This window comes from Ipomoea triloba, chromosome 12 (genome assembly GCF_003576645.1).
Source record: "Ipomoea triloba cultivar NCNSP0323 chromosome 12, ASM357664v1".
Taxonomy (NCBI): Eukaryota; Viridiplantae; Streptophyta; class Magnoliopsida; order Solanales; family Convolvulaceae; genus Ipomoea; species Ipomoea triloba.
In genome coordinates, this window is record NC_044927.1 from 27,713,008 (window position 1) to 27,734,870 (window position 21,863).

A 21,863-nucleotide genomic window follows, 5' to 3' on the forward strand; every position below is an offset into this window, starting at 1 on the left:
TTTGTCTTCTTTTTTTTTTTAAATTAGTAAACATATTACTGAATATAAACTTGTCCAAAAATGTGTGAATGTAGAGGTTTCAAAGTGTGAATGTAGAGTATAGAAATCGTGAATGTAGACTTATGATTGTGTGAATGTAGAGTTGCCCAGAAATGTGTGAATGTGGAGGTTTCAAATTGTGAATATGGAGTATAGAAATCGTGAATGTAAAGTTATGCATGTGTGAATCTGTAATAGAGTTAAGAAGTTCTAGCAACTTGTAGCCCTGTAATGTGTAAATGTGGAGTTCTCAAGTTTTGAATATAGAGTGACAGGGTAATTGGGTACCCGACCCGGAACTATTGGCAGCACCCAAGACACCTCACACTATTGGCAGCACCCAAGACACCTCATCCCTCAGCATCAATGCTCAACGGTTCAACTCCTCAGCATTGATAGCCAACGTTCAGCTCCTCAGCATTGATGACAGACGTTCAGCTCCTCAGCATTCAACACCTCAGGTACTGATGTCCAACGATCAACTCTTCATCAATGCTCCGTTATTGAGCTGAAGGGAATAAAAAGGCTCACAACCACATAGTGAAGGGGGACACTTCTTACTAGACAATAGATATTACATTCACTTGTACACTGAGCACTACGCTCAATATTGTTCTCAAGTACTCAAACACTGTACCATCTTACTTCAATAATACTTAGATTACATACCCGGTAACCCATTATTACCGTCATAGAGTATAGGACCTGTGAATATAGAGTTTTGAATGTGTGAATGCATAACAGTGGTAATATAGTTACTAAACATATAATCCTGTAATGTGTGAATGTGGAGTTTACAAAGTGTGAATGTAGAGTATCATGTAATCCTTTAATGTGTGAATGTGAAGTTTACAAAGTATGAATGTAGAGTATCATATAATCCTGTAATGTGTGAATGTGGAGTTTACAAAGTGTGAATGTAGTGTATAGTGTATGTGAATGTATAGCATAGTGTATGTGAATGTAGACCTAGGTTCACCTTGCAAGGTGGACCTGGGTCCACGGCATAACAACCCGCAAATTATTCTGTGGACCCGGGTCCACCTTTTCAAAATATATTTATTTACATACTGAAGTTCATAATTTGAATTTTGAACATTCAGTAGGTAAATTGTTATGGGTCTACCATCCACATTGCAATAATTGAAGTTTTCTCACGATTGAACTATTAATCCACGGTAAAATGTGTTTCAGTAGCTAAGTTATTTTAGACCTACAATGCACAATAAAATTTGGTTCATTGTATAATTTATTAACTATAGCAACTATGAGTAATTTACTTCCTTGTAAATTGTAATCTTTACCGGTTAAATTCATATAACTCTTGGAGGGCGTTTGGCTCACAGAATCTTGGATTACCCCATGTAATAGGATTACCTTCGGGAAGGTAATGTGAGATTTTGGGAATGTAAGATTACCTGATGTGTTTGGTTTGGATTGTGGAATATAATATTACTTTGTTTGGTTGAGAGTTATATTTTAGGTAATAAGGATCAATTTACTATAATATCCTTTTATATATATATATATATATATATATATATATATATATATATATTTATTTATTTATTTATTTGTGTGCCTTTATTGTGTGTATTTTTATTTATTTATATGTATGAATGTATTGATGCTTAATATTAAAAAAAAATTATATAAATATACACACATGTATATTCGATTATATAAACATATATTTATTATTATTATTATATAAGGATAAGGATTAGTTAACAAGGGCAAAGTTGGAATAATCCAAGGTAATCTTAGATTACCTAAAAAAAAAACGGGGTAATCACATTACCTTGAAACATTACCGCCACATCAGCTTTGATGTAATATAACATTACCAAGTAATTTCATAACTTGAAACATACAAGGTAATATAACATTACCGGGGTAATCTGAGATTACCTGAACCAAACGGGCCCTTGAAGTTTACTATAAATGATGAATACAAATTGTTTACCAGTGAAAGTAGTAGAGGCTTCTTAAACTGTACTGTTGCAGGGTAGGTACTAGAATTTGGTAGGGAATCTTTGCATAACCTTAGCTTTTCCACATGGTCACCTTTTTGCGTTATGCTGACCATTGATTCACTTCCAAGATATATAATTCGCAGATGCAAGAAGCGGCAATCTGATGATTCTCTGTATCGGACTGTGCATCATATCAATGCCACTTCTTAATTGCTTTCGATCACCACTGCCCAAGAAAGGAATTGCTTCTCCCAGATTTTAAACACAGAAAAATGAATCTAATTAAATTCTAAACCCATCCCATGCGTGTTATCTTGCGGCAGATCAGATGAATCTTTCCCAGTACAAATACGGTGCCGGAATTCATTACTAATGTAATTTAAATTTCGTCCCGTCCTAGTCAGTCGATTTTCTGGCTCCTTCCGTTACTATGCTGGTTGTCGTCTTTGTGTCTCGGAAGTCATTATTTCTCGTGTCGTTTGTAATCATCTCTGCGGCGTTGTTCTCTTGCTGTTTCGCCTCGACTTTCACCGTTACCAATAACTGCCCGTTCACGATATGGCCGGCGACGCTGTCCGGGTCCGGGGCGCCTCCGCTTCCGACGACCGGGTTTCAGTTGGACTCCGGCGAGAGCGTGAAGATTCCGAGCGCGGCGGGGTGGTCGGGGCGCATTTGGGCTAGGACTGGGTGTACTTTTGACGCGTCGGGCGTTGGGTCTTGTCAGACCGGGGATTGTGAAGGGAAGCTGGAATGCGGTGGCATGGGCGCCACCCCGCCGGCCTCCCTCTTCGAGATAACGCTGGGGCAAGGGGACGTTAAAGACTTCTACGATGTTAGCATCGTCGACGGATATAATTTGCCGATGGTTGCCGCGCCGCAGGGAGTGCTCGGAGGATGCAACGCCACCGGCTGCCTTTCCAATCTCAACATGGGTATGTATGGTCATTTTGTGTCTCCTTACAACATGGCTGAAATATGATTTTGTGGTCCAGTGAAACCAAGTTACTCCTTCAAAAGATTTAAGCCTAAGTGAGGTTGTAGGTTCGAATTTAAGAGTTGTTTTCAAGTAATGTTTAATCAATTATGTATTTATATACGTAATTGTATTAATCAATTTTGATGAATTATTCGGAGGTTTGTAAGAAGCAGTAAACGTCTTATCTTTTTAGGCGATGCTTACATGGCCTAGTCAGCTGTCTAACCCGCTGATAGTCTAAATCACATATTATGGTGATACATTAGACTGTGCGTTTAAGCTTTTTAGACTATGTTTACATGCTCTAGTGGGCCGTCTAACCTGCTGACAGCCTAAATCACCTATTATGGTGATAAGCTAGGCTGTTGATCCGCGCTTAAACTGGATTTTTGCAACCCTATCTAACAATAAGATCATTTTCGCAGGTTGTCCGAAAGAGCTTCAAGTGTACGGCGGCGAGGGCGAGGGCGAAGTAGTTGGGTGCAAGAGCGCGTGCGAAGCATTCGGGCTAGCCCAATACTGCTGCAGCGGCGAGTTTGCCAATCCCTCAACCTGCAAGCCGTCGTTCTATTCAACCATCTTCAAGCGAGCTTGTCCCAGGGCTTACAGCTACGCCTTTGACGACGGCACCAGCACCTTCACCTGCAAAGCTTCCGAATACGCCATCGTCTTCTGCCCCACCGGTGCCATACGCTCGCCGCCGGCCGCAGAAACCGCCAACCAGAAGTACGTAATGACGACGGATTATTCTTCGCCGGTTTCGTCCTCGGCAACCACGGCCCTCCACCCCCTCCTAACATTGGTTCTCATCATGTTTATCACGTACCTTATTTTCTGCTAACAAAATCATATAGCATGCTTGAGCTGATGATGAATTGAAACCTCTGCTTTTCAAGTCGGTGGAATCATGGTGGATGGGTATTTAGGCTGTGTTGAATCTCTGGAAATATGTTCAGACGTCCCTTGAAATGGAATTGTTATATATTATTATGTACTCGTATGTATATATATCAGATTATCAGTAAATGATGAGAATTTATTATTTAATTTATTATTATAACATAATCATAATTTTTATGGTGCGTATTGATTCAATCTTGTATAATAACTAATAAATTATACCAAAAATGTAAATTTTATTTAAAAAAAACATTTAAGGAACTTAACCCACATGGTAGAAAGTTAGTGGTGATTCACATGATTTTTATTTATTTATTCCCTATACTAGGGAAGTAAGAAAACTTTTTTTTCTAAAGATTGCTAATAATAGGCCAAATCCAAAGTGTGGAAGACGGTTGTGACTCACATTATTTTTTTATTATGTATTATGTATAATAATAATAATAATAATAATAATAATAATAATAATAAGTAAACATGACATTGGAGTTGCACTGTATTGTTCTCTACCGAATAAAATTTTTTGACTACTATCGACGGTCAATTACATTGTCCCAAAGACTCATATTCAGTTGAAGTTATGGCTTGTCGAGAGGCCATCTCTTGACTAAAAGAGCAAGAGATAACCAGTGTTCGCATTGAGTCTCACTGTGCAAACGCCATCTAAAGCCTTACCAAAAAAAGAAAGACATGTTTTACTCTGGACACATTTTAGAGCATTGCTTTAGTCTATTAGTTAGCTTTGATACTAGTTGTAGTCATATTAGAATGTCAAAAATCTCGATTGTTCATACTTTAGTTAAGAACGTGAGTACTCAATCTGGCCCGTGAAACATCATTCCATATTCCCATTGTACGTACCTTTACTAATTAATATTGTTAGTGCTTGGTTTTCAAAAAAGTAAACCTCACATTAAATATGGTTTACCTATTTAAAATTTCTTCTAACGAATTATATTAGCCGTTGCTTACACTTCATAGTATAATTGTATAAAGTGTAATTTGTTCAAAAAATAATGAGATTTAAGAGAATTTAAACAGTGGGTAAATGAAAAGAGTACGATAAGGAAATTTACGAGGTTTTTTGTCATTTTCCCCAGCTCAACCGTCTTGATAAGGGTTTAAGGCCGGAATTGGGAGAGTCGAGAGGAGCAGCGAAAGCTAGGGTTTTACCTGTGAAATTGAGATGGGAGAAGGAAAACAGCAAATCATGGCAGTTCAAATGCACGCCCAGAATCCAATTGAGCAGTTTCAGGCCAAGTACAAGGAAATTGAGGACGGATTCAAGAACTGGCTAGCTAAGCAATCCTTGCCTGTTGAAGCCGCCGTCGTGACCGCCACTAACTTCGCCCAAGGCGCTTTCCTGGGCGCTCTCTTGGGGAATTTCTCCCCTGACCTATCTAGCTCCATGCCCTCCCCACCTCCCGGGGCCAATTTCGATCCCAATGTCATGAATGCATTTCAACAAGCTCAGGTTCATCTCTATCTTTATCCATTTGTCTTCTGTCATCTGTATGAATGCATAGAGTATTTGTTTACTTTGCGTATTTATTGGGTTTAGGTAATTCAACTCTTTGGTATTCTAGTTGCTCAAAGATCATTGAGTTGAATTTTATGTAATTAGTTTTGTGTTGAAATGAATTTGAGTTTGAGCTTGATCATATGCATCTGAATCTGAATTTCCTTTTCAGGCACTTTCAGGTGGCCCCTGGATTCAAGCCCGGAATTTTGGTGTCATGGCTGGTTCAAATGCTGGTATTTCTTGTGTCATGAAAAGATTGAGAGGCAAGGAAGATATTCAGACAAGGTATTTTTTTATTTTTTTTTTAAATCTCTCTTTTGGCTTTCACATAAGATTTGTATATGCCACTTGATGAGCTCTTCAGGGAAACGATAATAAGGAACATCCATACATACTCCCAAAACTAATGTGCTGCATTATGTTGTTTTGGAGGATTAAAAGGACTAGACAAAGTGTTGTCTAAACTAGAATTTGTTTCTACTTTGCATTCTCAAATTGATTGAGGTGTGTGGCTCTACAATCATGGCATTTTCACAAAGGCCTCAATGATCTTTCATTGAGTTATTGAAACTTGCAATTTATGGACTCAAATGAACTATGTCAATGTAGACTATGTTATATGGTGTTGATAAATTTATGGTTCCTGATATTTGGTTTCTTATAACCATTTGTTTTTAATGCCATTCATGTTTTATTCAGTTTTCTTTCCTTTTTCTGCTGTCCTTACATGTTGTTACAAAGTGCATCTTTGAAGATAATAAGTCTTTTAATTGCAGTATGACAGCTGCATTTGGTTCTGGAGTCCTGTTTTCTTTAGTAAGTGGCGTGAGTGGCGGCCAGAATCCAGTGGCTGGTGCTTTACAAAGTGGCGTATTCTTTGCGCTTGTTCAAGGTGGACTTTTCAAGGTAATTGCTCTAGTTTAAGTGACATGGACTTCAATAATTAATTGAAGCAAGTTACCTATGTATATCTAGAATTCAAGTGTTTTAATAGTTCCCAACAGATGCTTATCATTTCTCATCTTTTCTATTTGTGGTGAGGGGAGAGGGAATAGTTTTTGTGAACACACTTAGCCAAGTGTGTTTATCGACAATTTGTTCGGGAGTTTGTTTGTGAAAACAAGTTTTTATTTGGTTGATGCAGTTGGGACAGCAGTTTTCACAGCCACCCGCAGAAGATATTCATTATGTCAAGACTAGATCAATGCTAACCAGCCTTGGCCTGCAGAGGTACGAAAAAAACTTCAAGAAGGGCATGCTGACCGATAGCACTTTGCCTTTACTGAATGATAGGTAAGCTAATTTTCACCATTTAAATATGCGTTTCTTGCATTTCCATACGGAATCTCATATGTCGTTATGGTTTTAGTGCTCTTCAAGATGTGAAGATTCCTCCTGGACCAAGGCTTCTCATTCTTGATCAAATACAGAGGTGATCTAGAACAATGTTTTTTTTTGACACCCATGTTTTCTTGGACTTGCCACAACATACCATCGCTCATTTTTGTTTCCCCCTTTTTGTGTTCATTTAGGGACCCGGATCTCAAAGCAAAACAAAGATTCAGCTAGTGATACATTAGCGTTATGAGGAGTTTTGAGTTTGTATTTTGTAATCCATATGTTGTCGAATGCTGGCACTATTACTTAGTTTCATATTGCACCTTGACCTGGTTTCATTGTTCTAAGCAATTTTTTTTTTATGTTGCCAATTCTTAGCCTTTAGCACATCATATTCAATTATTCATTCCCACCCACCCCCCCATATGTGCACACTGAGCAGTAAATTTCTAGGCTATGATTCAGCCATCTGTCTCTTTATACTTTGCTATTGTCTTGTTTTATAAGAAATCTTTGTTTTGTTTTCCACTGTTTTTAAACATAACTTAATTGAGATTTGAGCTAGATCTTTACAGGAAATATTATTTGTATTTTTAAGAGTATATATTTTCGTCTTGCACCGACGAGATAAGGAAAAAATAAAAAGAAAGATGACCCACTATTTTATAAATTAATAAGACTGATGTGACTCCATGTGAAGTGTTCTCCTACCAATCAGCGAGCTATGACCCCAAAATTTGTGGCGTGTTAAGGATTGTATATTTGACCCCCTCATATTAAGGAAAGTAGGTAGTCCGGAGTCTTGTTTGACAATATAAAACATAGATAATTTATCAGTTAATTTTAATTTATTTAACTATTATTAGTTAGTAAATAATTAATAAAATATAGTTAATTTATCAGTTAATTTTAACTTATTTAACTATTATTAGTTAGTAAACAATTAATATAAGTATTTAATTAATTAGTTGATAAATAATTAATATAAGTGTTTGGCTATTTAATTTTTTGTAGCAGCTTAATGTTGCGTTATTTATCAAACACCTCCAAAATTAAACTCGCCTCTCAAGGGAATACAAGTGGATCTTTTGAGTCTAAGGCCAATATGTCCAAATACCATAACAAAATGAGGCACCATTAATCCATTTCTTAAGTAAAGTACAAATTATAAGAAGCAGCATTTTGTGGCTCATTATTATGCTAATATGCTCTTTTCATCTAGTCTTTGATTTACTTTCTAGTTTTAAGCATAATATTAAAACGAAAGTAAAATTCTCCATATATATATGTCTAGATCAGATCAATAGATTACACCATCATCATCAATTAGTAAAAAAGGAAGCTATTATCTCCGAGACTCCAACAATCCTGGAATTTGGGGAATGCATATTTTAACAAGGATTTGGACAGACTAAAACATACTTTATAGTTTATACTTTGTATAATACAATATATAGATTTAGACAAAATTCACATCAAATCTCAATCTAGAAAAAACACATGAGCTGAGATGAGTTAACTCGCTCCATCGTCGAGTGTCAACTAACATAAACGGAAGCCGATTGGATGAGCTTGTTCGCAGCCGAGAGCTGATCCATCAACGCCGTAACACGAGCTCTGTACGCTCGAGCCTGATCGACGGCCTCCGCTTCCAGCTCGCCGAGTTGCGAGCTCAGCCGCTCCTCCGCCTCCTCCGCCACTCTCAATCTCTCCCAGATTCTCTCCAGCTCTCTCCGCATCTTCTCCTCCCTGTCTCGGCTATTTTTCAGCTCTTTCTCCAGCTCCTCGTTCCTCCTCCTCAGCTCCTCCTCCTCCGCCGCTCCCGGCTGAGATTCGCGGCGGCGCACGGCGAGTGTTGGAGCCATCGAGATCTTTAGCTATGGACCAATGAAATCAGTGTGTGGCTTAGACTTGTGGATGGTGGGAAGATGAGTTGAGCACTAAGCGGCTTTATAGAAGCGGTCAAGCAGATTGCGAGTGTGTCCAGGTTCAATGTATCTGATAAAGAGATGGGAATAAAAATAAGAATAGGGACTGTTTTGTCATTTCCGCACGCCCAGCTCCAAATTATCGCCAAACGACTTTTCCTTTTTGTAGAAAGCCGTTTCTGTTTCGTAGTCTCCGCCGTGACGCGTCGTCGTGTGAATTGGTTTTTATAACGTCATTGGATACGATCGTTAACAGCCGTTGAAATTTCAGGAGATTTGCCTTTATTTTCAAACAAATAATAAAAATTAGAGAAATTTATACCGGATTTTATTTTTATTTTTTACTTTTACTGTTGACACTATTACAATGCAGTATCTGCTCGTACATACAAAATACTTCAAGCACAAAGAGTGCTCAACCACAAAGCCTTTAGCAATTTCTACCGGATTTAATAATCAAGTTATGAAAATTAGTTTGTTACCAAAACATCACAAGTTCGACTCTTGCTAAGATTATTTCGGTCAAAATCTTCACGAGATTCTTTTAGTTCGATTTACCTCAACTATATAATTTATTAGTGAAATTTGCACAGTGTACACATAGTAATGATTACATGTTTCTCTCATCACTCTAAATAAAATAATTTGTGCAATCAACTATGCAACGATTCACGTGGGATTGATACAATTCGTTTGGTATGGTGTCAAAATCAAAACTATAACATTTCATTTCGTATTGCCTATTTTTGGGTGACCATAATATAATATAATACTGAAATGTTACATCATTGTATATTGTATATTTACATAAAAATTGCATTTACTTTACATCATCTTCACCGCAAAAACCGCAAACCAACTTTCTTTGTCCCCAATCCCCATCACCCATTTTCATTTCATGCAATCTTTTGGGCCGGATAGATGGGCTTATATAAAGAGGAGAAGATAATTTATCAGGCCTATTGGGCCTTGATCAAAACGAACCTGGGCTGCTAATAAACACGTGTCGTGTTGTGAGGAGTTAGCGATAACATGAACTACCAATCCAATTACAAATCCTATTTTGTAGGCCCCGTCTTTATTTAAAAGTAACATATGCAAATTTTTTTAAATGAAGATTTTATATTTAATTAAGAGGCAACAAAGTTCAAATTATGTTTCAAATTTAGACCTAGTGAATAAAGTAATAATAAGACAAATCTTTAATATAATATCCAATCCTAATGTGAGTTCTAAAAGAATTATAGCATTTTTTTGAAAATAAGAATTATAGCATTTTAAAAAATGCAAAAACTTGTGTGAGACCGTCTCACCATGAAACGGGCCGGGCCGGGTCGGATCAATATGCAAATGTAACACTTATATGCACAAATACCATACTTATATGCTCAAATGTAATACTAATCAGGACTAAATTTTTTGTTATTTATTAGGGTAAAATGTAATACTTTTAAGGAAAAATACAATACTTTTACATTTCGATTTAAAGTATTACATTTTTCCTAAAAAGTATTATATTTGCCCTTATAAGTGAGAGACACTTGTCAATATTACTTGTTATGAAAAATGTATTACTTTTTCTCTTATAAGTAACAAAAATTGTATTTTTGATTAGTGTTATATTTGAGCATATAAGTGTGAGATTTATACATATAAGTATGACATTTGCATGGTGCTTTGATCCGATCCGACCCGTCTCACGAATAAGGATCCGTGAGACGGTCTGACACAAGTGTGACCCTTTAAAAAATGGTAAACGTATGAGAACTTTGAGAAGGTATAATGCTGCAAATTCATTCTCTTCCGCAGCGCGCCTTCGCATAAAGCTAAATCCACCAATACATATCCATTAGTCATTTCATCTGCTCGACTAATGCTAATTAATTATCGTAATTAACTATTTAAGTATTATTATTCCAATCTCTCTCTCTCTCTCTTCCTCTCCGGCTGGCCAAAGGCTTTCACCTTCTTCTCTCGGCGCTCCACGCAATCTCTTTTCTCCTGCTTTTCTTTTACTTGCAAGTAAGTCGTCTCTATCATTCTTTACTCTTATGATTCCCAGCTTCTTATCCGATCCAGTTCAAGGTTCTGTTTTTTGAATATTGAATCTGATCTATGTTCTCGAGCTTATTGTTGTTTTGATCTGTTTTTCTGCGTTATTCATGTGGAGTATTGAATTTCGAGCTTTCGAGCTCATCCTTTCTAGCATCGAGCTCACACTTCCTGTGTTTTCATGTTATGCAGTGAACTTTTGTATGTGTGGGATTTTAGAGTGATATGGAATAATTTGTGCTGTTGTTTTGGGTAATTTTGAGGTGTATTTGCATAGTTTTATCGGATTAGCTGTTTTTGTTTCAGATTGTGTTTGGGAAATTAGAGAATCTTAGGATTCTCTATGGAGATTGATGTGTTTTGCAGTGGTTAGAAGTAGGGTTTTTGATAAGAGGAGGTTGGACATGTTTGAGGAAACAAGATAAGGTTGGTATCTGTTTTGTATGTGGGAATGGATTTACATGGAAATCCTCAGGGTGAGTATGGAAGGTTTGAGCAGATTCTTTCTCAGTTTCTTTTGAAGAGTTTGCATATAATATTGGATTCGAGGGTTCCTTCTATCCGATCTTATGGACATACCAGGGAAGTGAAAAAGAGTGACAAGTGGTTCAATATGGTGTTGGGAGATCGTCCTGCCGCTCTTGATAATTTGAATTTTTGGCATAGGAATTTGATGGAGCCTATGATTATTGATATTATACTTGTTCAAGACAAGGCCAATTCTTCAGCAAAACAGTATTCAGGTACCACATTAGGGGATACATTCACAGAAACTGTTATAGAGAGGTGGGTTGTTCAATATGAGCATCCGAGGAGTTTGCCTCCTCAAGTCGGTGATTCTTCTTACAAGAAAACATACAAGAAACTAATTATACTTTTACGGTCCCTTTATTCAATGACAAGGCTCCTTCCAGCTTATAAGGCCTTCCGGAAACTATCTTCTTCTCAAAGTTGTGATTTTGATCTTAATTACAAGGTCTCTTCGTTTACTGTTCCATTCTCTAGGGCGGAGGAACCGTTGATAAAACATTATTCTTTTATTCCAGTTGATGCTCAACATGGTTGTTTTTCTTTATCTTTGACATACCGTGAAAATCTCTCTGACTTCAACCTGGAGACTTCTGCGTGTTTTCCTCCAGAGATTATTACAGATTATGTTGGTAGTCCTCTCGCTGATCCTATGAGGTCATTTCCTTCCACATCATCAGAGAAGGGTGTCCGTGCTACATCATATCCACTAAGGCGGTCACAGACATCTACCTCAGGACCATTTCAGCGTCCCCATAGTTGGACAAGTGGGCTCCACAAGGGGCCCTCTTTAGCTCAGAATGAGCAAAGTCTAGAATCTCCACCTCTGTATCGCTCACCATATGACCTATCATCTCCACCTGTTAATGTACATGGCAGAAGGATCTCAAACTACAGAGTTCCCACTCATCATAGAACAACAAGCTCTGAAGATTACCAGCTTTCACCACCATTCAGCCCATTCTCAGCATCTCCATCTCCATCACTGTCCCCTCCTACACACGTCTCACATGGAAATGCTGCATTGTCTCGGTTGTCTTCAGAAACTTCCCCTGTCAATATCCCACACCCAATGACTAGCAGAAATTCTGGATTCCCTTCTCCTAACTTTTCTGACCCAAACAGGCACTCACTTCCACCTCAATCCCCCAGAAGCATAAAGCATGATTCCTCACATCATGAATTCCCTACTGGAATCAGGTCATTAAAGAAATCAGATTCAACAAGGGCTGGAGAGTCGAGTTCTGGGACTGCAAATGTGGGTCTGAAGGTAGGTCTGCATTCTGAAAATTACTATTGTTTTTGAACCTACTTGTTTGCTTCTTATACTATTCCAATATTAGTACTGTGCCTGGTGCAAATTTTCATTTGTAAGCCTATGGTCAGGTGTTAAGAGATGCCAAAGATGATTCAGGACGTTTCTCTGGTTTGCATTCTTCAAGTGGTTCACCACGTATTGAATTTTCTAGGAGTTCTAGTAGATTATCTTTCCCAGACGATTTGGATGACTGTGATTTTTCTTGTCCATTTGTTGTCGATGATGTTGATTCCCAAGCCAGGTACTTTCCTCTCTCTCTCTCTCTCTCTCTCTCTCTCTCTCTATATATATATATATATATATATATATATATATATATATATATATATATATACATGTATGTATTTTGCCATCTTTTGCCTCATAAGTTTATGACCTTGTTTGTATCCCCCTTGCCCATTAAGAATGTGCAAATATGTGTAACGTTGTGATTTGGTTATCTTTCATGAATGGGAAGCCTATTGTGGATCAAGCTCCTTATTTGTGAAAAGTGAAGGTGTTGGTACAAGTGCTAACAACTCCTAAATAGCCATGTTGTTTGGAAGGGTGGTTGATTTTAAGACTACATGCTTTTGTGCATCTTACTACGCTGCATTTCAATTTGTTTTCAACTTAGAGCATTTTCCTTCCTGTTATGCAGTCAAAACCTCGATGCAAAGAAGGATTCAGAATCTCCTTCACAAACAGTCCTAGGAACCAGAAAATCTCAAGATGCTGCTGTTGGTGCGCTTATTCAGATGCTGAAGACAGCTCCTCCATTATGCCAAGATTCTAGCTGTTATTCCCCATGTTCTGTGAAAAACGATCCGGAGGGAGAAATTGGTACTTCTTCCGGGTTTTCTTTCCCTCGAAAGATTTCAGATGCAATGGAGGATCTCAGAGCTTACAAAGAATTAAAGGATCTTCTTCTTTCCAAGAGTGCAACTCAGTCGGTCCGCAAGGCAGATTGATTCTTAGCCTGCTGAGTGCTGAGTTATTCCATTTGGCCATGTGAGCTCCTAATGGAGATTACCAGACAGGATTTTTTATATAAGGTTTTGGCTAAAATGGTGCTCTTGATTCTTACTGTAATTGGATATATAGATTAACCAAACTGTGTACATAGCTGACAATGAAAAGTAGTCATAGCAAAACTGGTGACCTTTGTACTCTGCAATTTGCAGTCATCAACAACTACTGAATGGAATTATTTGAATTGTTTTATGACTTCTTGTAAGATCATTGTACCAAAGTTTCTGAACTGTCTATTATACCCTTAATTCAAATACACCAACAAAGGAACATATTGTTGGGCAGACGCTTAGAGGGCCAACCGAGTCTAGCATCCTACCCACCCATTAAGGATTCATAACGTGGCGCTGATTACTACACAAGTATAAAGAAATAAGAAATATAATTGCACCAATAAAGTTGGGCAGAGGCTTACGGGGCCAAGTATAGCATCTGCCCGCCCAATAAGGATTCATAACGTGGCGCTGATTACTACACATGTAGTGTATGTTAGTGATCTTTCATGCTTTGCAGGCTAACAAGTCTAGAATAGACACCATCAGGTTCTGAGGTCAGGGTTGAGTGGCTTCCCATTTCTACAACACAACCTTTGTCCATAACAACTATGATGTCTGAGTTAACTACTGTGGATAGCCGGTGTGCCACCGTGATCTGTGTCATTTTGGAAGGCGATGATCGACCAAACTTGTGGTGCTGTAATGATTCCAGTGCACTCACGACAGCTCTTTCGGATCCTGAATCTAGGGCGCTTGTAGCTTCGTCTAGTAGCATTATTGCGGGCCTTTTAAGCAGTGCTCTTGCTATGGCTATTCTCTGCTTTTGCCCTCCAGAAAGCTGGGAGCCTTTCTCCCCCACAACAGTGTCATATCCTTCTGGCAAATTGCTTATAAATGTGTGTATGTTTGCTGCTTTTGAGACCTCTATTATCTCTGTTTCAGAAGCTCTTTCACTCCCATAACAGATGTTCTCTCTGATGGAGCAGCAGAACAGAAGTGGCTCCTGCTGCACCAAACCAATCTGAGCCCTTAATTTTCTGAGATTGTAATCTCTTACATCTTTTCCATCAATCAGAACTTGTCCTTCATCAACGTCATAAAATCTAAGCAGAAGGGCAATAACAGAAGACTTCCCAGCCCCGCTTGGCCCAACGAGGGCAACTTTCGTTCCAGCCTCGATTCGCAGGTTGAATTTGTTAAGTACCATTACTTCTGGTCTTGATGGGTAATGGAACTTGATGGCTTTAAACTCAACTTCCCCTTTGATGCTCTCTGAGGATGAATCTTCGGGTTTGTCTGGTTCGATCTGTGTGCGTCTGTCAAGCGTTTGGAACACAGGTTTTAGAATGCCAATGGCTGATAAAACAGTGGGTATGAGTGTCCACAATTCTGTGATGGAGGGCACTGTGAGGGAGAAAATTTGGTATGATCTTATGGCATTCAGAAAGCTGGATTGGTTTCTCTGTACTAGCAACGTCGTGTACCATAAGGCAACAGCATGGGCGATATTCCACAGGCAAAGAGATGTGCCTTGAATGATCCCGAATTTGATGCTCTCTTTCCTGCTTCTATGCAACTGTGGCTGCAACGACACTCTCGCCTTCTTAACCACGTGCTCCTCGTGGCAAAACGACACGACTGTTTTGATGTTGGCTGCAGATTCTGAAGCGAGGCTAACGACTTCAGAATGTGCTGCAGAACTGTCACCCGAAAAGCCTTTAGCAGACTTGGCTTGAATCAGGCCGCCAATGAAGTGGCATGGCATCACCGCCCACGCTACCAGCCCCATTCTCCAATCGACTCTCATGCTCACAGTCGTTGCAATCACTATGGACGAGATGCATTGGACTATAACAGACATTCGGTCCGAGATTATGATCTTGACTGTTGATGTTTCATTCACAATCCTTGATGTCAATGACCCCACATTGTTTTCTGGCCTCTCAAACCAAGCTAACTCATTCTCAAGTGTGGCTGCATTATACAATTTCAATAATTCAATAAATTTACATTTTGACAGCAAATGGGCCAAATCACACTAACAGACTGAATCTAATCAATTAGCTAGTCTAACTCATGGTGTTATAAACTCATATGTTCTTTCTTATATTTTCAATGTGGGACTCTTAACACTAGGGGAATATGATACCTGAGTACAAAGAATTTCTGAGGTTTGTCATGGCTTTCTCTCCAACTACTCCATATAAGTAATGCTGCAAAGTATTGGTGAACCATGAAAGAAGTCCTATTGAAGCAAAGACGAGCGAGTACCATCCAACTTTTTGCTTCGCGTCACTGTCATAATATGCTACTCCAATTGTTATGATGAAGAATCCAAAAACTGGTTTGGAAATGCCCGAAAAAGCTGCTGCCAATGAGCCAATAGCAGTCCTAATGACATCTTTCCTTTTCAAGCCATACCAGATTCTGAAGAATATGTCTAAGTCTTTTCTTTCTTCTTCTTCTTCCTCGTTTCTTCGAGAATCTTCAAGAAATGTGCTTTGAGGTGAGCCCTTTTGCTCGATAGCTTCGTTTTCTTCTGCAGTATGTCCAGCCCTGCAATATAACCATTAGAGTAAGTTAACCATTTCAGTAAGATTTTATTTTAGCTCTATGAAAAGCTTAACCTTTTCTCGGTATCTTGGCTGATGTCCTGCATGGTGAATAAGCTGTTGTAAAATGTACTTTTAGCGATTAACTCATGATGTTTTCCTGTCTCGGTAACTTTTCCATCCTCAACAACTACAATCATGTCTGCATTTACAACGGTTGACACTCTGTGTGCAATCAAGATGACTGTTCTCCCCTCCATTGCTGCCTCGAGTGCATCTTGAACAAGCTTCTCTGATTCTGTATCGAGGGCGCTAGTGGCCTCATCGAGCAACAGAATTGGCGGGTTTTTCAAGATTGCTCTTGCTATTGCAATTCTCTGCTTCTGTCCACCTGATAACTGAAAACCCCTTTGTCCTACCTAAATTAGCAAACCACATTCTATTATTGGTAATAGTTGATGTGTAATGCATATTGAGCATAATATGTGTAAATGTTAGTTGAAACAGAACATATCCTTCAATTGTGTGGCGAACCTCGGTTAGATACTGGTCTGGTAACTGGGATATGAAAGAATGAGCATTTGCCATGATTGCTGCTCGTTCGATCTGTTGATCATCTGCATCCATGTTTCCGACTCTGATGTTGTCCATGATGTTGCCACTGAAAAGTGATGGTTCCTGGGAAACCACTCCTATGTTTCTCCTCAGAAACCTCAAATCAAGATCCTTAATGCTCTGGTTGTCAAAAAGAATCTCACCTGGAGGGTTACGAACGTATTACTGTCAGTTTAAACTTTTAGTTAAGACAGAACATATTCTTCAGTTCAGATGTCAGTTTAAACTTTTAGTTAAGACAAAACGTATTCTTCAGTTAAGATTTCAAACCTTTGACGGGATCATAGAATCTCATTGCTAGTGAGATGATAGTGCTTTTGCCACACCCACTACTTCCCACAAGTGCCACAACCTTTCCAGCTGGAATTGACAGTGAAAAGCCCTGAAGAACCAATTTTTCTGGCCTGGATGGATAGGCAAAATGTACATCACAGATATCAATATTGCCATCAATAATTTCCATGGTTTTCCCTTCTGTTTCTGAACTTATAGTTGGCTTTCTTTGGATTACATCAAACACTTCCTTTCCAGCTGCTTTTGCTTGATTGAATATTTGCATGTCTGGGGCAGCATAAGTGAGAGATCTGGAAAACAAGACAAAACACAAAAACAAAGAAAAAACCTAAAAAATGACACTACTTTAATGTTTGGTTTCTGTTTGTTTGCAGTTAAATATGGTCTTACATTGCTCCAAACAGAATGCTCATAACTGCAGCTATTACATCTCCTCCGCTTGCTCTCTTGGCGGTTACGACGACGGCTCCAACCCAAACAATCAGAGCCCAGGAACAGAATGTTATAGCTTGAAACATGCCTGTTCCAAACCCCTTTATCAGTGCTTCTTTCTTGCTTATTTTGAATTGCCTCTCTATGCATTCTGTAAATGACCTCACTGCCAACTTCTCTCCAACAAAAGCAAATACTGTTTTGATTTGGGAGATTGTCTGTCACAGAATAGCCAACATCAGTCAGTCCACATGTTTTCAACATGTTATAGTTACAAACATCAATCAACCCCTGTCAAGTTGGTCAGACTGTCGTCTTAGTAACCATAAGGTTCTAGACTGGTTTCCTTTAACGACTGAAATCACAAAGCATGGTTTATCCAGTCGGGCAATGGTTGAGGATAGTTATGGACAACCGTTTATCTCCTTGTGGTTTTTTGACGGCTAGGGTCACAAACCCAACGAATACCCTCGAGTAGTAGCTGCATGCGGGTTTCCTTCCTCAGTCAACCCTAGCCAAGTTGGTCAGACTGTCGTCTTAGTAACCATAAAGTTACAAATTTGACTCCAGTGAGAGTGACTTATTAACCTTTTTGGTTTGAGTCAGTCAGGTATGAGTATTCTAGACTAGTTTCCTTTTAACGATTAGAATCACAATGCAGGGTTTACCCAGTTGGGCAATGGTTGTGTTTCTTTGACAATTAGGATCAAAAGGCGGGGTCTACCCAACTCATTCCCTCGAGTTGTGGCTGCAAGTTTCCTTCATCATTAAAAAAAAAAAAAAAAAAAAAAAAAAAAAAAAAAAAAAATTTTTCAAAAAAAAAAAAAAANCTCAAATCAAGATCCTTAATGCTCTGGTTGTCAAAAAGAATCTCACCTGGAGGGTTACGAACGTATTACTGTCAGTTTAAACTTTTAGTTAAGACAGAACATATTCTTCAGTTCAGATGTCAGTTTAAACTTTTAGTTAAGACAAAACGTATTCTTCAGTTAAGATTTCAAACCTTTGACGGGATCATAGAATCTCATTGCTAGTGAGATGATAGTGCTTTTGCCACACCCACTACTTCCCACAAGTGCCACAACCTTTCCAGCTGGAATTGACAGTGAAAAGCCCTGAAGAACCAATTTTTCTGGCCTGGATGGATAGGCAAAATGTACATCACAGATATCAATATTGCCATCAATAATTTCCATGGTTTTCCCTTCTGTTTCTGAACTTATAGTTGGCTTTCTTTGGATTACATCAAACACTTCCTTTCCAGCTGCTTTTGCTTGATTGAATATTTGCATGTCTGGGGCAGCATAAGTGAGAGATCTGGAAAACAAGACAAAACACAAAAACAAAGAAAAAACCTAAAAAATGACACTACTTTAATGTTTGGTTTCTGTTTGTTTGCAGTTAAATATGGTCTTACATTGCTCCAAACAGAATGCTCATAACTGCAGCTATTACATCTCCTCCGCTTGCTCTCTTGGCGGTTACGACGACGGCTCCAACCCAAACAATCAGAGCCCAGGAACAGAATGTTATAGCTTGAAACATGCCTGTTCCAAACCCCTTTATCAGTGCTTCTTTCTTGCTTATTTTGAATTGCCTCTCTATGCATTCTGTAAATGACCTCACTGCCAACTTCTCTCCAACAAAAGCAAATACTGTTTTGATTTGGGAGATTGTCTGTCACAGAATAGCCAACATCAGTCAGTCCACATGTTTTCAACATGTTATAGTTACAAACATCAATCAACCCCTGTCAAGTTGGTCAGACTGTCGTCTTAGTAACCATAAGGTTCTAGACTGGTTTCCTTTAACGACTGAAATCACAAAGCATGGTTTATCCAGTCGGGCAATGGTTGAGGATAGTTATGGACAACCGTTTATCTCCTTGTGGTTTTTTGACGGCTAGGGTCACAAACCCAACGAATACCCTCGAGTAGTAGCTGCATGCGGGTTTCCTTCCTCAGTCAACCCTAGCCAAGTTGGTCAGACTGTCGTCTTAGTAACCATAAAGTTACAAATTTGACTCCAGTGAGAGTGACTTATTAACCTTTTTGGTTTGAGTCAGTCAGGTATGAGTATTCTAGACTAGTTTCCTTTTAACGATTAGAATCACAATGCAGGGTTTACCCAGTTGGGCAATGGTTGTGTTTCTTTGACAATTAGGATCAAAAGGCGGGGTCTACCCAACTCATTCCCTCGAGTTGTGGCTGCAAGTTTCCTTCATCATTAAAAAAAAAAAAAAAAAAAAAAAAAAAAAAAGTCAACATGGTTACACATTACCTGCTCTACCATTGCAGTGGCTTCTGACAGGTATGTGGTTTTTATAACTGAAATGGAGTTCATTTTCTTTGTGTAAGTAGCACCAGTTAACAGTATGATGGGAACAACCAACAGTGCAAGCAGAGACACCTCCCAGCAGGATATGAAAGCGATAAAGACACCCGAAAAGAAAGTGGCAAAGCAGGACAAAAAATGCCCCAACTGTCATCAGAAACCATTATCAGATCAGACAGTATGAACAACAACAGGATTATCATATGCAGTGAGTTTCAACTTTCAAGAAATCAAGAATATATGTACCTTTTCTCCAATAGTGTCTTGTATGACTGACATGTGGTTGCTAATTCCTAGGATTATTTTCCCACTTGTTAAATCAGTATCAAAAGTTCCAATATCCTGTCTGAGGACTGCTGTCAAGAAATCCAATCTCAGACGCGAAACTTGTCTCTGGCTTGCATACATCCAGCATCCAATCTCTGTGCACCATGTAAAATGAACAATCCTTTAGTACCCAAAACAACAATCAAGTTGGTAGATTGTTGGCTTAAGATTACAAACTCGACTATTAGTGGGAGCGACCTATTGACCTTCTTAGTTTCAGTCAGTCAACTATGGACAACCTATGCTAGTTTACCTCATTATGGTATTTTGTCAGTTAGGGTCACTGGACAGTGTTTACCCAGGTCACACCGTCAGGTAGTGAATGCCCTAAACTGGTTTATCTTCTTGTAGTCCTTTGCTAACTATAGTCACTAGGAGGGGTACGTTTACCTAGTGCATACCATCATACAGTGACTGCCCTAAGCTAGTTTATCTTATTGTAGTCCTTTGCCGACTATAGTCACTAGGAGGGGTTTAGCTAGTGCGTACCCTCAGGTAGAGGCTGTCCTAAGCTGGTTTATCTTCTTGTAGTCCATAGTCACTAGGAGAAGTTTACCTAATGCATACCCTCATATAGTGACTGCGAATTTTCTTCGTAACAAAAAAAAATGACAAGATTTTTGCAGGAACTAATGAAACCAAGCATGCAGTCATGAAAACATGATGGAGTACTATATATGTTAAAGGAAATATATATACCTAGTACTCCAGCAGGGAATGTGGCAAAGGCCATGTACCAGACATATGGAACAATCTTTTTGAGGGAGTGAACCATGGCATCAGTATCATGAATATTGGCCCCAAAAGCATTGAGGGCTTTGCCAAGCAGAAGATACCCAACAGGCTGGGCGAGGCCATGGACTATAGACCCCAAGGTGCCTAAAGCCATGAGTGTCCAGTCCACTCCATCAGCATAGCTCAGCAGCCTGTGGAATGGCAATGTTTGAGCCACACACTTCTTCTCTCTTGCTGCTTCTTCTTCCTTCACATTTCTATACTCATTAACAACCTTCATGGCCTCTATCCTCTTGGTTTAGTTCTCACTACTCTTTCTTGCAGCTTCCATGAACACGAACTACGTGGCTATAAATAATGGCAGCCGTTGATGGAATGATTCACTTGTCGTTGCATGGGTGTACTCATTTTGAGCCGTCTTATGAATATACGATGGATAATGGATATGCCTTCATTTTTACAGTTAAAAAAATGTGGGAATGAGTAGGAAGGAACACTGCAGCCGCGTCACAGTGTGAAAAAAACAGGCACTACGGAACATAGGGTCGATTAAATTAGTGAAAGTTTGAAGTCACGTCAGCGGTGGTGAATTTTAATTACTGGGAAAATTATTGTTGGCGAGTTTCTCAAATGTAATAACTGGCATGGTATGTTATTTGATTATTATCTGTTCGGAAGAATCCAGGTATCATTTTACATGTTAGTGAGGATATTCTCTTACAGATTTAATGATACCTTGTGATTAAAAAAAAATCATATATATATTATATACAATAAAATATACAGGTTATCGACTTTAAAATAACACGAAAATATAGACCCATTGGCATTATATGTATCTTGTGGATACCCCGGAGTTGGGTACCCAGTCGGGAGCACACCCGGTATAGCCCACGACTCAACCACCTTGATTAGGAAACAGGCCGGGCCCGGTGATCCTATGGTCCGTTTGTGGCATTCCGGGGCGGTTGATTGAGATCCTAAATTCCC

At 38.9% G+C, this 21,863-nt stretch overlaps 6 protein-coding genes across 8 annotated transcripts in view; 3 read left to right on the plus strand and 3 right to left on the minus strand.

Moving 5' to 3' along the window:
- LOC115999620 (protein KRI1 homolog) overlaps window positions 1-2,128 on the minus strand; it is a 5,951-nt gene extending 3,823 nt beyond the window's left edge. Inside the window, exon 1 of the mRNA XM_031239461.1 lies at window positions 2,006-2,128. Within this exon, the coding sequence (XP_031095321.1) occupies window positions 2,006-2,128 (123 nt within the window). The remainder of the gene's footprint in view (window positions 1-2,005) is intronic.
- Window positions 2,129-2,355: 227 nt separating this feature from the next.
- On the plus strand, window positions 2,356-3,938 carry LOC115999637 (pathogenesis-related thaumatin-like protein 3.5). Its single transcript, XM_031239481.1, has 2 exons — window positions 2,356-2,947; window positions 3,417-3,938. Exons 1-2 carry the CDS (start codon window positions 2,446-2,448, stop codon window positions 3,830-3,832), a joined length of 918 nt encoding a protein of 305 aa, XP_031095341.1. The 5' UTR covers window positions 2,356-2,445; the 3' UTR covers window positions 3,833-3,938.
- A 1,059-nt stretch (window positions 3,939-4,997) lies between these two features.
- On the plus strand, window positions 4,998-7,122 carry LOC115999639 (chloroplastic import inner membrane translocase subunit HP30-2-like). The gene is made up of 6 exons (XM_031239482.1): window positions 4,998-5,365; window positions 5,583-5,698; window positions 6,190-6,319; window positions 6,558-6,706; window positions 6,783-6,845; window positions 6,946-7,122. Exons 1-6 carry the CDS (start codon window positions 5,078-5,080, stop codon window positions 6,980-6,982), a joined length of 783 nt encoding a protein of 260 aa, XP_031095342.1. The 5' UTR covers window positions 4,998-5,077; the 3' UTR covers window positions 6,983-7,122.
- An 884-nt stretch (window positions 7,123-8,006) lies between these two features.
- LOC115999640 (protein RESPONSE TO LOW SULFUR 3-like) lies at window positions 8,007-8,683 on the minus strand. Its single transcript, XM_031239483.1, has one exon. It carries the CDS (start codon window positions 8,614-8,616, stop codon window positions 8,290-8,292), a length of 327 nt encoding a protein of 108 aa, XP_031095343.1. The 5' UTR covers window positions 8,617-8,683; the 3' UTR covers window positions 8,007-8,289.
- Window positions 8,684-10,569: 1,886 nt separating this feature from the next.
- LOC115999674 (autophagy-related protein 13a-like) lies at window positions 10,570-13,780 on the plus strand. 3 transcript variants are annotated; one of them, XM_031239532.1, is made up of 4 exons: window positions 10,570-10,701; window positions 11,038-12,529; window positions 12,646-12,818; window positions 13,218-13,780. In XM_031239532.1, exons 2-4 carry the CDS (start codon window positions 11,183-11,185, stop codon window positions 13,525-13,527), a joined length of 1,830 nt encoding a protein of 609 aa, XP_031095392.1. In that variant the 5' UTR covers window positions 10,570-10,701; window positions 11,038-11,182; the 3' UTR covers window positions 13,528-13,780. The 3 variants fall into 3 exon arrangements, 2 of the variants coding, with proteins under 2 accessions (XP_031095392.1, XP_031095393.1); XM_031239533.1 differs by having other exon boundaries at window positions 10,586-10,701; window positions 10,924-12,529; XR_004094018.1 differs by lacking the exon at window positions 10,570-10,701 and adding an exon at window positions 13,035-13,123 and having other exon boundaries at window positions 10,708-12,529; window positions 13,218-13,342.
- Window positions 13,781-14,077: 297 nt separating this feature from the next.
- On the minus strand, window positions 14,078-21,153 carry LOC115999621 (ABC transporter B family member 19-like). The gene is made up of 9 exons (XM_031239462.1): window positions 20,838-21,153; window positions 20,058-20,233; window positions 19,758-19,958; window positions 18,895-19,154; window positions 18,481-18,794; window positions 16,671-16,894; window positions 16,212-16,555; window positions 15,734-16,140; window positions 14,078-15,558 (listed from the first exon to the last, which is right to left on the minus strand). The coding sequence occupies exons 1-9, from the start codon at window positions 21,151-21,153 to the stop codon at window positions 14,078-14,080; spliced, it is 3,723 nt and encodes a 1,240-aa protein (XP_031095322.1).
- Window positions 21,154-21,863: the final 710 nt, after the last annotated feature.